Source organism: Equus przewalskii, chromosome 10 (genome assembly GCF_037783145.1).
Source record: "Equus przewalskii isolate Varuska chromosome 10, EquPr2, whole genome shotgun sequence".
Lineage (NCBI taxonomy): Eukaryota > Metazoa > Chordata > Mammalia > Perissodactyla > Equidae > Equus > Equus przewalskii.
In genome coordinates, this window is record NC_091840.1 from 36,666,105 (window position 1) to 36,681,986 (window position 15,882).

General features: G+C 41.0%; 1 protein-coding gene across 30 annotated transcripts in view; it reads right to left on the reverse strand.

Moving 5' to 3' along the window:
* SYNRG (synergin gamma) overlaps positions 1 to 15,882 on the reverse strand; it is an 84,478-nt gene that overhangs the window by 11,248 nt on the left and 57,348 nt on the right. For 12 of the 30 annotated variants that reach the window (XR_011523468.1, XM_070562458.1, XM_070562456.1 and 9 more), the window contains 5 exons: positions 10,474 to 11,067; positions 9,192 to 9,355; positions 8,378 to 8,431; positions 7,773 to 7,869; positions 5,455 to 5,603 (listed from right to left, as the gene is read on the reverse strand). Coding sequence is in view for 29 of the 30 variants with exons in the window: in XM_070562458.1 (XP_070418559.1) it covers positions 5,455 to 5,603; positions 7,773 to 7,869; positions 8,378 to 8,431; positions 9,192 to 9,355; positions 10,474 to 11,067 (1,058 nt within the window). In the remaining variant the exon portion in view is untranslated. The remainder of the gene's footprint in view (positions 1 to 5,454; positions 5,604 to 7,772; positions 7,870 to 8,377; positions 8,432 to 9,191; positions 9,356 to 10,473; positions 11,068 to 15,882) is intronic. The other 18 variants (XM_070562464.1, XM_070562460.1, XM_070562454.1 and 15 more) reach the window with 2 other exon arrangements.

A 15,882-nucleotide genomic window follows, 5' to 3' on the forward strand; every position in this document is an offset into this window, starting at 1 on the left:
CTACCTCAAAGAAGTAAACACATGACAACAACCCAGGCCAGGATTCTCCCTAATTATCCTTTGCCCCAGATTGAAAAGGACTAATACATAATGAGCTTGGTTAATGCGCTTTGTGTTTTTTAATACCTTTTCTTCAAAGAGTTTGTGGCAAAGAAAAATGCTTTGCAATCATAGCCATCTTTTTGTAACAGCACCAGAAAAGAAGAGATGGGTTTGTATTTGAGAGTTCGTATAGAAATCTAGTTTTCAAAGCATTAATTACAACGAAAAACTGATTACCACCAAAACAAAGAACCTTAAAATAGGGGCCCGCCCCGTGGCCAAGTGGTTAAGTTCTCGTGCTCTGCTTCAGTGGCCCAGGGTTTCACTGGTTTGGATTCTGGGCGCAGACATGGCACCGCTCATCAGGCCATGTTGAGGCAGCGTCCTGCATGCCACAACTAGAAGGACCCACAGCTAAAATACACAACTATGGACTGGGGGGATTTGGGGAAGAAAAAGCAGGGAAAAAAAAAAATCTAAGTGGAGGGGCTGGCCCAGTGGCGTAGTGGTTGGGTTTGTGTGCTCGGCTTTGGCAGCCAGGGGTTCGTGGGTTCAGATCCCGGGCACAGAACTATACATTGCTCATCAAGCCATGCTGTGGTGACAATCTACATACAAAATAGAGGAAGACTGGCACAGATGTTAGCTCAGGGACAATCTTCCTCTCAAAAAAAAAAATCTAAGTGGAAAGGGGGAGGCTTTTAAGCTACTCTGTTGTCCTGGAATACAAATAGAGGAAAACATGTACAGAAAAGAACTTGACTGCTTATATCAAGTTGCTGCCAGGATAGATTCCTGGTGTTTCTTCTCATTAACCTTGATGCTAAATAACAACCCACTCTCCCCAAAAAGGCTTTTGCACATCTCTGGTTTTACCCACCCAACTTGCCCATTTCAAGGAGGCAACAGAGTGTAGAGGCTGAAAAAGCAGACTTCTGACTTTCAGATTGAATCCAGGTGGGTCTCACCAATATCTCTGTGCCTCAGTTTCTTCATCTGAAAAAGGGGGAGAATAATAGTCTCTACCCTCAAGACCACTGTGAGTACTAAGTAAACCACATCTATATAAATAGCTACAGTAAGCACGCAGTAAAAGTTGGCCAATGATGATACTCAGGCTTAATCTGGTCCATATTAGTACAAGGCCAGGAAGCAGAAGGTGGGTAAACTAGGAGAGACCCAGACGTATACTGATTTTAGATTAGCAAATTAATTAAATTAGTAAATTAGATTAGTTAGTTAGACTCCTAACGCTTGGCCTTAGATATCATGTTGCTATAAAAACATGGAACAAATGGGTTTTGAGGTAAGACCCTTGTAAGACTGAGTAGCCAGGCTCTGATGAACGGCAATGCTAACAGTGCTCTATGATAGGCGACTGGTAACTCATCCTGCTCTGTCCCACAGCCTCACAGGCACCCTCGCACACATCACTAGCCAACCAACTTCATTCGTGGCTGTAGCTTAGCAACGTTTTTTAAGAAGACCAGGGTTTCATCACCCAAACACAACCCGATTACCATTTTGGCATATTTCCTTCCAGCCCTGTAATAACAGTTCTGTGTTATTTCAAACTTTGTGCTCCTTTAAAAAATGGCTGCATAAAACACCCTATGAAGATTCACACAATTTATTTAGCTAATCCTCTAGGCTTGGACTTCTGGGTTATTTCCAATTTTTCACTTTTACAAGGAACAACTTGTGCATTTGACTTGCTTCTTTTTGTGAGTTTGTATTTAGAACTGTTGCTTTAGGAAGTTTTCCTAGAAGTGGGATTACTGAGTCAAGCACTCTGAATGTTTGTAAATCCTTTAATTCATTCAGCTTTTACCGGGTATTTACACAGTGGCCGGCGCTGGGCTCACATTGAGAACAAAAGATCAACAAAATGTGGTCTTGCTCCTTGTCCTAAAGGAGCTCACAGGCAGGGGGAAAACACACTGCCAAACACCTCTTCCATAGGGTGGTACCAATTCATATTTCCTAATAGATTCCCTAAGGAATAGTCCACATTTTAGCACATCAACGCTATTAGGATTCAAATAAACAAACCACACAAAAACTGGGCTTATTAGGAGTGAAAAATGAAGTCTTGTTTTAACTTGAATTAATGTTTACTGATAAGCTATGCCTACTCTTCTACGAATCACTTCATGTTTTTGCTCAGATTTTTACTGGGATGTTGGTATATTTCTCATTGATTTCTATGTTTTCTTTACAGAGCAAAGACATGAGTCCATGATCAGTATGCAGTGCCACACTTTTTCCTAGTTTACCATTTAGTCTATTTTTTCCACACACAGAATGACCTTCACTAATTTGTACTTGGAGCTATGCCATTAGGTCTATATGGAGAGATTTCATAAGAAACTACTCAATGAAATCTGTTGCTTTATTTACTGAAAGGATATTTTTGAAGATACTGTAGGTTTTATTACTTTTCTCTTTATGAGACCCCACAAAAGAAATTTCTTTCTGATATTAGTACCAGAAATAATTGCACTTATCCTGAGTAGCGGGTTTACTGTGAGGTTGTGAACAGTCAGTCGTGGACCTGATCAGGTCTTCTTTACATCAGTTCCCGGGAAGGGTAATGTCAACTGTCCAGCTCACCACTAGCAAATGCAAGCATTTTAAAAGTGCACATTGGGGCTGGCCCGGTGGTGCAGTAGTTAAGCTTACACGTTCTTCTTCGGTGGCCTGGGGTTCGCTGGTATGGATCCTGGGTACAGACATGGCACCGTGTGGCAAGCCATGCTGTGGTAGGCATCCCACATATAAACTACAGGAAGATGGGCACAGTGTTAGCTCAGGGCCAGTCTTCCTCAGCAAAAAGAGGAGGATTGGCAGCAGTTAGCTCAGGGCTAATCTTCCTCAAAAAAAAAAAAAAAAGTACACATTTGTGTCACAATTTCATTCCTGGTTTTCTCTTATCTTCCCTACTTTCATTTTTCCCTTATTTTCCTTATCCATTTATCTAAAAAATTTAAATCAGTTATTAAAATTATGAGGTACAAAAATGCGTATCTAGTTTGAAAAAAACTGTAAGGTTCAAAAAAGTATAAAACAAAAAGTAAAAAGTCCCACCAAACACTGTGTTAGAACATAACGAAAGAAAGGACACAGTCCTGCTTTTAAGGAGCTCACAAGCTAGTGGGCAAGAAACAAGTGAACACACAATTATCAACAAGCGTGGTAAGTGCTATGACAGACAGAAATGTGCTATGGACACACAAAGGAAGGGCATCTGACTCAGACTGCAGGGCTCTTGGAATGACCTCTGGGGGAAATGATGCAGAGTCCAGAGGGAAAAGCAGTCTAACAGAGAAAGAGGCAAGGTCAGTCCAAGTGATAGAAAAGTCCTTACACACTGAGTTAAGGAGTTTAAACTTGATCCTGAAGACCAGAGAGCCTAGTGCAGGATTGCCAAGCGGATTTAAGTGACGTGATCAGATCTGCATTTTAGAAAGAACTGTCTGGTAGCGGTGTGCAGAACAGATTGATAGGGGATAGAAAAATGAACCAGTAACCCTAGCTATCTGGTCAGAAGCAACAGGGCCTAAATGATTTAATACATTAATAAAATAAGGTTTCCATTTTTCTTATATTTTTTAACTATTGCTAATATGTAAGAATGCTGTGAATTTTTGCCAAACTTACTGAATTTAACCTCATGAATCCAGATTTCTAGAAATATTTCACATCACCAAATAAAATTAATTTTATCTCTTCTTTTCAAATATTTACACGTCATTTCTTATTGTATTGGTCAGAAGAGTATTCTTAAAAAATAACTACCCAAACTCTATGAGTTTAGGTCATAAATTGAAAGACAGTCCAAGGGAACAAAATAGAGATTTTAGAAATAATTTAAATTCTTTAAGAACTTAATATTACAAACCAACATGACAATAGTGAGAAGATTTGATGTTTAAGATATGTTGTTGGGATAGCTGGGTATCTACCTCGCTATCTGTACAGTGCAATATGAACTGCTTCCCACCACATGGCTGCAATCCTGTTGAGTCATAGAATTAAATGTAAGGAAGAAAAGGAAAGAAAATGGAATAGCATATTTATTCCAGCTGTGGAAGGAAGATAAATTTCTGACTATTGTGAAATAAAGGATATTATCAGAGACAAACTGAATAGGTATGAATATATAAAAATAAAATAGTTCTGCCCAATGAAATGTAAAAAAAAAAAAAAAAAAGAGGGAAGAAACAAAAGAAAAAAATAACTGACATAAGCTTACAAGTACGTGTGTGTGTATAAATCTATTACAAATATGAAATACGTATGTCAACAACCATATTTCATTGAATCAGTGGTTAAATGGTCAAGAGATAGATGATCAGTTTACACATAAAGGAAATAAAAATAGTAAATTATCATTTGGAACACTGGTTAACCTCTCAAGAAATGAAAGAAATGTAAAAAACATCTTTAGGGAATCATTTACACAACTGTTAAATTAAGAAATTGACAGAAAAAGCGAGAACACAATGTGAAGAAAAGTCTACTTATACATTGCTAGTAGCACTGTCCACTAGCCCGAGCTCTCTGGCAAGCCATGTAATAAATGGAACCACAGCTGGACATGCATACACGCACCCAGAGGCCACAGACTTGGACCTCTTAAGTCGACTTGGAAGAACTATATCCTTAAAAGGGGAAAGAGTCATTTGTTTAAAGATATTCAGAGTAGAACTATTCTTTTTTTTTTTTTATTTTTTTTTTTAAAGATTTTATTTTTTTCCTTTTTCTCCCCAAAGCCCCCAGTACATAGTTGTATATTCTTCATTGTGGGTCCGTCTAGTTGTGACATGTGGGACGCTGCCTCAGCGTGGTTTGATGAGCAGTGCCATGTCCGCGCCCAGGATTCGAACCAACGAAACACTGGGCCGCCTGCAGCGGAGCGCGCGAACTTAACCACTCGACCACGGGGCCAGCCCCCAGAGTAGAACTATTCTTAACAGGAAAAAAAATGAAAATAATCCAAAAACCTAAAAAAGTAAAAAAGGCTAACCAAACCACAGGATAGCAACAAGATGCACGAGACAGTTTTTTAGAAGGACACATATGGGGACATAAGTAACTAGAAGTGCAAAGGGAGGAACTCAAACCAAAGCTTTGCAAAACGTGCCTATATGTATGTGAATTAAGAAGGATGTAGACAGAGTGAATGTTATGCTACACTCTTATTTTATTTAGGTACAACGGGCCCAGGAGGTATCCAGAAGCCAACCTGGTACTATTCAACTAATGACACAAACGTTACCTCCTTGCTTTAACATGACCTGATACAGAAGGCACCTGCATCCGCCTAGCGCCATCACAGGGACACACACTCTGCTTTCCAGCTCAGGTTTCTGGAAAGGAAAGCACTGCTGACTTGTCTAATAGGCTTACCGTGAGTGTGGCAAGTGACATGAAGCCGATTAGGTTATTCCACACTTTATCGATGTCCTTGAGCAGCTGCTGGAGCTTCTCACTGCAGACCGCAGTGGCTTTGATCCCCAGCTCCACACGTTTCGTTACCCTGTACACCTCAACAACACCTGCCCGGGTGAGAGAGCAGAGTTAGGCACTGGAAGTGGAAGAAAGAGCTGAGCAAGACAAGGCAGCATTATTGCTCGCTGGTATCTTAGTTGGAAACAGGATTATATCTGGACTGAGGTGAACTCACCATTCCTTGGGACCAATCCACCTCTCAACACTGCAGCATAACTTACTGGTAAGAGCATAGACTCTAGAGCCACACTGCCTGGGTTCAAATCCCAGATCTGCCATTTACTAGTAACTTTGAGTACTAGTAACATTTACTGTGTAACCTTCAGCAAGTCACATAACTTCTCCGTGCCTCAGTTTCCTCATCTTTAAAATTGGGATAATAATATCTCCTCAAAGGATGGTTGAGGGGATTAAATGGGTTAACACTGTAAAAGGTTAAAACAGTACTCGTAGAACAGTAGGCATTATGAACATATTAGCTTTTTCTTTTTTTTCTGGATTCTTTATGAGTCCATCTGTTTGAATTTGGGAAATAGCACTAAACTTGCTGAAAATGGGAATATTAAAAGTTTAAAGGAAGCTGAATGTCAATATCATCACTAAGTAATTAAGAAATATCTCACTCCTCTGAATGCCCAAGGATTTACATTTTTTCTGTGGCTTCATGTATGTTTTTTTTTTTTTTTTTATTTAAAGATTTTTATTTTTTCCTTTTTCTCCCCAAAGCCCCCCCGATACATAGTTGTGTATTCTTCGTTGTGGGTTCTTCTAGTTGTGGCATGTGGGACGCTGCCTCAGCGTGGTCTGATGAGCAGTGCCATGTCCGCGCCCAGGACTCGAACCAACGAAACACTGGGCCGCCTGCAGCGGAGCGCGTGAACTTAACCACTCGGCCACAGGGCCAGCCCCCCTTCATGTATGTTTTATACACTTAACAGGAAACAGAACAGTTCTTCTTCTGTGGTCTCTGAATTATGGCTGAACTTCAAGCAAGGATGATAGGGGCCAAGGATCTCCACATTCCAAGGAGAGACACATCCCCAATCCTTGCCCAGCCTCTCTCTAAGGCTGGGAGAATTCCAGGGGTTCTTCAGAGGGGTACATCATCAGCCTTGTATACAGCACCATGGCTTCTCCTTCCTTTCCCAGAGGAAGGGCAGGAATTATTGCCCACCCTGAGCCAAGTGAGGGGGCTTCTAAGATAATCTTTCACAGACACTAGGAAACCTGCTACAAGGAAAGACAGGCAAGCCATGACCTGGTGAACACCTGTTTATGCAGCTGGACTGCACTAGTCTGAGCAGGAAAGCGGAACTAGAGTGAGGGGGCAGGAGGGAGGAGAGACCACCTCCCCTCAGTATCCACTCATCTAGCAAATATTTCTGAGTGCCTACTATTTGCCAGGCACTAGTCTAGGTGTCAGAGACACAGCAGGGAACTAAACTGACCCAAATGCCTCCCTTCCTGGAGGCTCATTCCAGCGGAGGGAGGCGGATGACAGACAAGAACAGTACGTAAAATGCATCCAACATCAGAGGCGACAGGGTGAGGGAGAAAACCAAGCAGGAAAGGGACAGGAAGTGCCAGCGTGGGGAGAGGGGATAGTTTTGAGCAAGGGAGCTCAGGGAAGGCCTCACTGAGAAGGTGACATTTGAGTAAAGATCTGAAAAAGGTTAGGGTGCAGTCCAAGTGGCTCTGGCCACGGGTCAAGACCAGGCTTGAGGAGGAGAGGAATCCTGAACTGCAGAGACTGAGGTTTCAAATTGGACTGGGATGTTTAACAGCTGAAGGTGGCCAGGGAGGTAAGGAATCTGTGACGTCACAGATGGGGTAGAGAGGAAGACAACAGAGCCTGTTGACTGCAGACCCAATGATTTCATTTTTTTTTTTTAAAGATTTTATTTTTTTTCCTTTTTCTCCCCAATGATTTCATTTTAATGCCTCACCTAGTCCGGACTCTTTGGTGAACCTGTAACACAGATGTAATTTTACGTTGTTGCTATAATGTGTCTAACAAGGACTGGGAAACTTGGCCACAGAGACCCATGTCAAATAGCTGTTACTGCCCACGACTTAGGTGTCTTATCTACAAATGCAGATGCTACTTAGTGAAGTCATATTTAGCCTGAGAGATCTAGATTGAACTACTTAACATAAGGGAAAAGTGAAATTGCAAACTGTCATGATTTTGAATAAGAAAAATTAAAAGAACACACCTAATAAATATTCCATGCCTTGCGCTGACTGAATTACTTCCGTGCACACAGAACTACTACTGATTCCATTTAAGGTATCATTTGCCTTCTTAATGACCTACAAGAAATGAAATCACATCACCTTACATAATCAAGAAAAGTCATTGCAAATCAATTTACTACTAGCAGAAAATGCAATGGAAAAGCCAGGAGGTGTGAAAAAGCATAACTGACTCATGTGTGTATATGACTGTGCTGAAAGAAATTGGAGAATTTAATTTTAACCTTGAAGAAACAATCCTCCATTTCTTTGGAAGAGAAAAGGCAGAAGTTCTTTAGCTTAAATATTATTTTAATTTAGGCAGAGTTAAGGATATCGTTTTGTTGTTTCTTAAACACAGTGACGGATCAGGGCACAACTGACAAATGAGCCAGCGTCTGCTATCATGAAAGTGAAAGAAGCCTCTGAGGAGGGAGACTTCCCAGAAAGCTTCACTTTGCACAGGGCCATCGAGGGAGGGCTCTCCTCAGGGTGCCTCCGTCCCTTCCAATGAACCCAGGAGAAGGCAGAATGGCACGAGACAGCACTTCCATACGTGTGAACACCACAAAAGTGACATACTCACATCCAGGGCACTCCCCAGGCATCTCTGCCATTCATATGCATATCTCTCATTCTCCTGTGAATTTTATAAAAAGAACTGTGTTAAACCGGCAAGCTTCTGTCAATCAAAGAGCACTGGAAGGCCTTCTTTTTGTTAAAATCACTCTAGTTCAAGCAGTTTATCTTTTGAACCCACTACTGACTATTTAAAATTACTAACAAATTACTAACAAATGTAACTTCTGAGCATACGACTTGTGACTCTGAGGGAAATGTTTTGTAGCAGCTTCCCTCTGTAAAGCTTGCCTCATTTGTTCCAGTAATAGTGTAAACACTTCAAAGGCACCCTCCACTCCACAGTGACGATGCCGTTTGTGTGTCCATGCGCACATGTACAACAAGAAGAGTTAAGCGTGCTGGCTGTAGGAGGAAGACAGCATGGACTAAGACGCATGCAGCAAACACACACAGAAGATCCAGGACATTTTTCCTTTTCTCTTTTGATGTTTTAACATTCACTAAGAGGAGAAAGTCTAAGTGCTCAGAAGGAATTCCCTTAAACACTGCCCTCCCTGTGAAGTCCCATGAATGACTTCAGTTTTAGGGTCACTGACCACTTTCAGTGGATGCCACACCTGGGAGTTATTTTCATACAGGGCTAACGTCACCAATCTTTCACTTTAATTACATATTCTATGTCTGGGGCCGTGTGACGTGCGGCCCGCCGCTTCCCCATGGGAAAGCTGAAAGCGTTTTTTCCTGGGCCCTCAGTGCTCCGCTGCTCCTTTTCCTGCCCCGCCCCCGACTCCCACACTGTGGAGAACTATCCGGCTCACCTCCACCTCTCCTGTCAGATCTTTGTACTTGTCACGGATGACAGGCAGAGCGGGCTTCTCACTCAGAGTGTTGGAACGGTCTCTGAAGGGCTGCTCCAAAGCCGGAGAAGGAGAAGAACGGCTTATTTCTTTATCACCAAGGCTCAAACTCCTCTTGTGAGACCCTAGGAGAAGTGGATGGCACAGTCAAAGGTTCTGATTACTCAGTTTAGTTCAAGCAGAGGCTCGTCCTTGCTAACACGGCCCTGTTCTTGAGATGCTCATGTCATGAGGCATTCAGAAACTCAGTCCTCGCTCATTCTGTCTGGCAAGCTACATGCTGAATCCTTTCAACTGCTCTCTGGCTTGGTTTCCCTGCCTTTACTTTTCTCCATTATTCTTCTCTGATCATTACAATTCTTCCACAAATCTAAGTGCAGAATCATTGGAGCCTTGGAGCCTGGAGGACTAAAGTGTCTTTCTAAATATGAGTGCATAAGAGTTGTGTTGCTTTTCCAGGCATTCGTTATGGATTTGCAACAAGCTCTGACATACTCTCTCCATCTAAGGGAAATCAATGGGCCCTTCTGTCAAGGAGGGATTAAAGCAAAAGGGGTGAACTCAAATGCCTTCAGAGAGCAAAGAGTGAAGTAGGACAGTTGGAAATGGGGGGCGGTGGGGACTGTGGCACTGGGGACAGCACACCCCGTCTATTAGAGAGGGCACTGCTATGTAGCTCCAGCTGACTGTCAAGGGTGGGGAGACAGCACAGTATTGCCAGCTAGTATGACTTTTCAAGAAGATCCAGAGACCCAGATTGTAAAATCTCATCATTTTTATGTACTGGCAATTGCTTCACCCATTAAAAAACTTTCTGTATGGGTCGATCAAAACAGGTCTGCAGACTGGATTCAGACCCACAGCTACCACACCGCAGCCTCTGGATGAAAAGATACAGTCAGTAACCAGGGACAAGAGCAGAGCCAACTTGCCCACTAGTGGATCAAATCCATTTCTCTGCTCTTTACCACAGCACACCTCTAACCAAACGAGCTAATGAACCTCGGACTCTGCACTATGCTTATTTTTAGCCCAAAAAGCAGCTATCTGAGGGATACTGGTTTGACTTCGGGTCAGTCTCAGGGAAACCTTTTTTATAGCTATCTGTAATAGACTCTGATTTCAAACAGCAGAAACTGTATTTCCTGCTAAACCAGGGACCAACTTTTTATTCTAAGAAAGAACACCTAACACCTCTGTAGAAGAAACCACAACAGCAAAATCTGTGGTGAAATCGACTCACCTTGAACAGAAAGGTCAAAGGTTGCCAGCTCACTTCTGATCATTTCTTCACTGGATTTCATTTTGCTTTGGGAATTGGCCACTAAAAAGTCAAATTTGCTGATTTTAGGCTTTTCGCTCTGAAACTCTCCAAAGTCATCTGAACATTCTTTGGGGGTGTCATGAGAAGCACCGCTGGAAGCTGGGCTTGGACACGTAGCCTCCTGGCTCCGTTCAGCTGTGGGCAGGTCCTGTCTTGTGAAATCTTTGTAGTCCCCACTTTCATATTCCTTTTGCTCACTGGTCTGAGGAATGACATCTTTAAAACTGGCAAAAGCTGGGAAGGCAGTCTCCGGAAGGGCATCTTCACTTGCGAAGGTTGGGACTTTGCAGAGAGATGTCATGGTGATGTTTTCGGAACTGCCAAATGAAGGCTCTTTCTTTGGAAGAACTGAGGCCGCCGGGGAGGATCCACTTCCTGCTGAGAGGACAAATGGAGAGAGTTTTCTGCCCTGAGATGCATCGTCCCTGTCTGACCAGTCACAGCTCGTAAGTGTGCTCACTGAAAAATTGCTACTGTAGGTTCCAAAAGCAGCATATTTTAAGTCCTCTATATCTGAAAGGGAAATAAGACCCCACAATTAGAGGCAAGCTCACGATTTAGGCTAAATGCCCTAAAGTCTGAAGCAAAATGTCTAGCATACTTGATTAGTTTTATGCTATGGTTGAAGTTAACTAACTTTAGAGCTTGTACTAAAATTAAAGGAGTTGGGCTGTAAAATCTGATCTTTAAAAACCCACATTAGCCTTGAGTTGGCATTTATATTTAGTTACAAAGAGCCATTTTCTTTGGATATAAAAATTACTAAAAAAACATAGGAGATTCACCTACCAATGTATACACTGTTTAAGAATAGGGTCATTTAATAAATTGTCTGTTCACTTATAAACTTTAAAATGTACTTACAATATTCTCTGCCTAAAACATGTCTCTTTCATCTTAACTTTATTGGAAAATGTTCCTTTAAAACATTGTCATATGAAATGTACATGACTAACTAAAAATTGACAGTTTCTCAAAAGTAAGTAAAAATAATGTCACCTAACATTTAATCAGTCATAAGGAGTTTCTGCCTCAGGCAAGGCCAAATATGAGATTTTAATTAAGCAGTTACTTACCTAGTCGTTATTTTGGTCAATAAGGATGTCATATTGCTGTGATGGAGTATGAGGAAAGAAAAATCAATCTAACCTATTTTAGCCCCTAAAAAACAGAATCAAAAGTCTGGGTCCTTTTGGGCTCCTGTTTTGCCTTCAACTATGTATCAACCCCTCATTAAAAAAAAAATAAAAAAAGAAAGAAGAAAAAAAGAAATGTTTGGGCAGAAGACTTTACATTCTTAATATATGTTTCAGTAATTCAAGAGGTGGCATAAAAGAGCAGAAAGAATCTAGGTTTTTGATTTAGACAGCCCAGGTTCAAGTCCCAGCTCTGCCACCTACTACTTGTGTGACACCAGAGAAGTTACTTCACATTTCTTCACCTAGGTTTGCTTATCAGTAAAATGAAGGAGACCACGTGCTTGGGAGGGCTGGGCTGTGATGATTAACTGATACTGTGCATGCGTAAAGGGCCCGGCTTGGTGCCTGGTGAGCAACACACAACAGCAATTATTTGTACAGCATATCTGCCACCAGCTTCAATTGGATATTTAGTCGGTGTTTTAGGGCCTAAAATGGAATAATTTCCAAGTAAAAATGAAAAGTCAACTCGTCATTTTAGTGGTCTTCTTATGGAACATTTCTTGCCCATTTTCAAAAAGCAAAACCAGCTGAGGATGAATAACGCTGGCGTGAAGAAGCCACCTTTTCAGCAGTGCTGTCCATTCAGGCTGGCTGACGTGTTTAGTTTCATTTTACTCATTGTAGAAGAGGCAAGAAGGCCAAATGCAAGACTCCATCTTGGACAACCACAAACATGATTTACAAGGAAAATGCTCAAAAGTTTTGTGATCCAGATTTTCATAACTAAGTCAGTGGGTAAACCAACACTGGGTCATTCTTTCTTTCACAGCAATACTGCATAATTTATGAGAGTTAAGGGACTCCTGCCATTTCCATACACAGGGTATCCCAAATCTCTCTCTATTTCAACCCTATGAGGAAAAGGGTACCAAATTAATAGTAAAAATGGAAAACCCTCGATTGGTATAAAAAGGCCAACTAGCAAAAAGTAGATAACTTTCACAGAACAACAGTATATTTTTAAGTTCTGTAGGGCAAATGGTACCCCCTTCAAATCCAGCTTATTAAACAGGAGGAAAAAAAAATTCAGGTGAAAAATGCGTAGTTTAGAATGAATAAAACCAGACTGGAGGCAAATGCTTTCTTAGTTTCTGGCTGCAGTGGTTTGCTTTCCCTACTTTAAGGGATCAGAAGGTGCCCTGACTCAAATGAAGTGAAACCCAATCAGGATGATGCAGGTAAACACAAGCCTAGCCTTCAAGGGGCGCATTCAGAAGAAGCTCTCGCCATACAGACAGTTCTATTACTAGACTCCACCAGAAAGCTCTTTGGGGCAGCTATACTGTGAACTGCTCCCAGAATCTCATCTACTAAAAGGGGAGCAATTTTCCTGGACACCAAAGATACATTTAATGAAAAGCTGTAGTTCAAACATCACAACCAAGTTGCTATGGTAATTAAAAAAAGACCCTTATGTGTAATTATGCAACAAGAAAAAAATAAGTTTTTTTTTTTAAAAAAAAACAGAAATGACTACAATATAATCAGGTAAAAGGCGTGATAAGAATAAGGGATTACCCTAGCTGAAGAGCTTGTAAGTAGTTTTCTAACACTACAAGTCTTCAACAAATCTTCTCATTAAAAATGATAAGCCTAATACTGCGCCTTCTGGAGCAACTTACAGAAATGACCAAATGAAAGACTAAAAACCCACATGAAAGACTTAAAATGAAATATTTTATACTTAAAAAAAATAATGAAGAGTAAATTCTACAGGATATACTAAAATCAAGCCTCAAGGTTGATTTTTAAATTTTACTTTTGCTTATTTATTGGCTAGTATAATGTAAAAAAATAACTTAGTAAAGTGCAATTCATTTGAACACATAAGGAAGTAGTGAAACTGATATTACATAAGGACTGTGAGGACACTGTAGTCCTAAACCTTAGCACTTACAAACAATATAAAAGTAGAGCAGCATTTCCTGGCATGGTGAATATTAAACCATTTTCTAAAAAAAAAATGTGTGATAAATCAATTCACTGAGGGTATGTTAAACCAAGAAAATTCCTCATTTCCCACGTTAACGGTTCCACATTTTCTAAGCAGTCAAATTTTATGTATTATTGTATGATGATCTTAAAAATATTAAAGATTCTGTAAGACTTACAACATAAGTGATGGAAGCCCTGTCTGGAAAAATAATATGGAATAACCCACATTTTATTTTGCAATCACTGAAGTTACTATAGATGGGTTTTCAATTTGATAGCTGAATTCTGAAAATTGCAAGAGAGAAAGGAAAAAGAAAACAGAATAGATGCAATAAAATGAATAGAGAATCGCTACTGTATTTTCAGTTCTATTGGAGAGCTCTTAGGCTGTGCTAGGCTGAACTGCAATTGCACACAGATAATACACCAAATTGTGTGCTTTAATACATGTATTTGTTTGCAACCAGGAATGTCCTATACAAAGGCCAAAGGAATAAACTACACAATCTGCTTTCCAACGTTGATCTCAAATCAAGACATGGATTTCTTGCTTATGCTGGCAAGTAACCCTATCAGTCTTTTCCATAACCTCTATTCAAATCCCTTCTGAACGGATGTTGTACACAAAAACAAGGTACTTCTTGGAACAAAGAATGTGAGCTGCCACTACAGGACACAGTAGGCCATAGGGATTCCCATGGACACTTTCTAAAGCTGTAAGCATATGCCCAAGTGATTAAGAGTTACTGGCTTTTGAGAAAGGGGTTCAGAAAAAGAAGAAAGGAGATACATGTACAAATTCCACTATGCCCTTAGTGTTTCACATAGCAATAAAACTGTTCAGTGGACTAGGGAAGAAATATCTTTTAATTCCCAATACTGATTTAATCCAAACTTCATTTACCAAAGGAAACCATGAAATATTTATACATTTCAACTTCTTTCCACCCCTGGCCCTATTCTACCTTCTGAGATCAGTCATATTCACATTCTCTATTAACTATAAAACCTGGTCTGACTGTGTCCTGTAAGTCTCAAACATGCTCACAGGCGTTGGGGAAGAAAACAGGAATGAAAGTGATCACGGTGTAAGTATGACAGGCTATAAAATGTTGCTGTGTAATTGTCTTCCAGTGTTTTCTAATCTGTATAGAAACCTCCCATTCTTCATTTGCACTGACTCATATAAAACTGGGGTTTAAATAATATCCACGCTACGTGCAAGCACCTTCAGGTTTCTGTTTCTGTGTCAGTGCTTTAAGTTCAATAAAGAAAAGTGGCAATCCTGTGGATATTTTAAATCACAGGAGGCTGGAAGGCTGGGGAATGGTGTCAGGAGTCACAGTGGGACTGTTCGTGGTCATCACTAAAAATCTCATCAAGGGGGCCAGCCTCGTGGCTGAGTGGTTAAGTTCACGCGCTCCCCTTTGGTGGCCCAGGGTTTCGCTGGTTCAGATCCTGGGCATGGACATGGCACCACTCATCAGGCCATGCTGATGCGGCGTCCCACATGCCACAACTAGAAGGATCCACAACTAAAGATGTACAACTATGTACCAGGGGGCTTTGGGAAGAAAAAGGAAAAAAATAAAATCTTAAAAAAAAGAAAATCTCATAAAAAAAAACATCAAATGAGTACAGACGGCATTACAATTGGGGCCCTTTGGCCATGCAAGGGAGAGGGCAGAACCCAGGTGACCCTCCTATGCATATGATCCTATCGTACTTTCAAAGCTATTGGGCCAACATTTTCCAGAACAACCAACTTATCAAAAGTATTCAACTGATGGAAAAAGGAGGCCAGAAGCAGCTCTTTAAAAATAAAATAATTTGATTCTTTGTGCTATTTTGCGATTCAGCCCAGCTTCTTTGATATTGCCGGGGTCCCCTTCAGGTTCCTTTGCTACTTTTAAAAATCAGCAGGGATTTTAATGTGAACAATAGAGTGATTGTAGAATATAAATACATTTGTCTAATTTCTCAGGCACTGATGTATAAAGTTAAGATCATGGGGCCAGCCTAGTGATGCAGTGGTTAAGTTTGCACGTTCCACTTTGGCGGCCCCGGGTTTGCTGGTTTCGATCCCAGGTGCGGACCTTGTCAAGCCATGCTGTGGCAGGCATCCCCCATATAAAGTAGAGGAAGATGGGCACAGATGTTAGCTCAGGGCCAGTCTTCCTCAGCCAAAAAG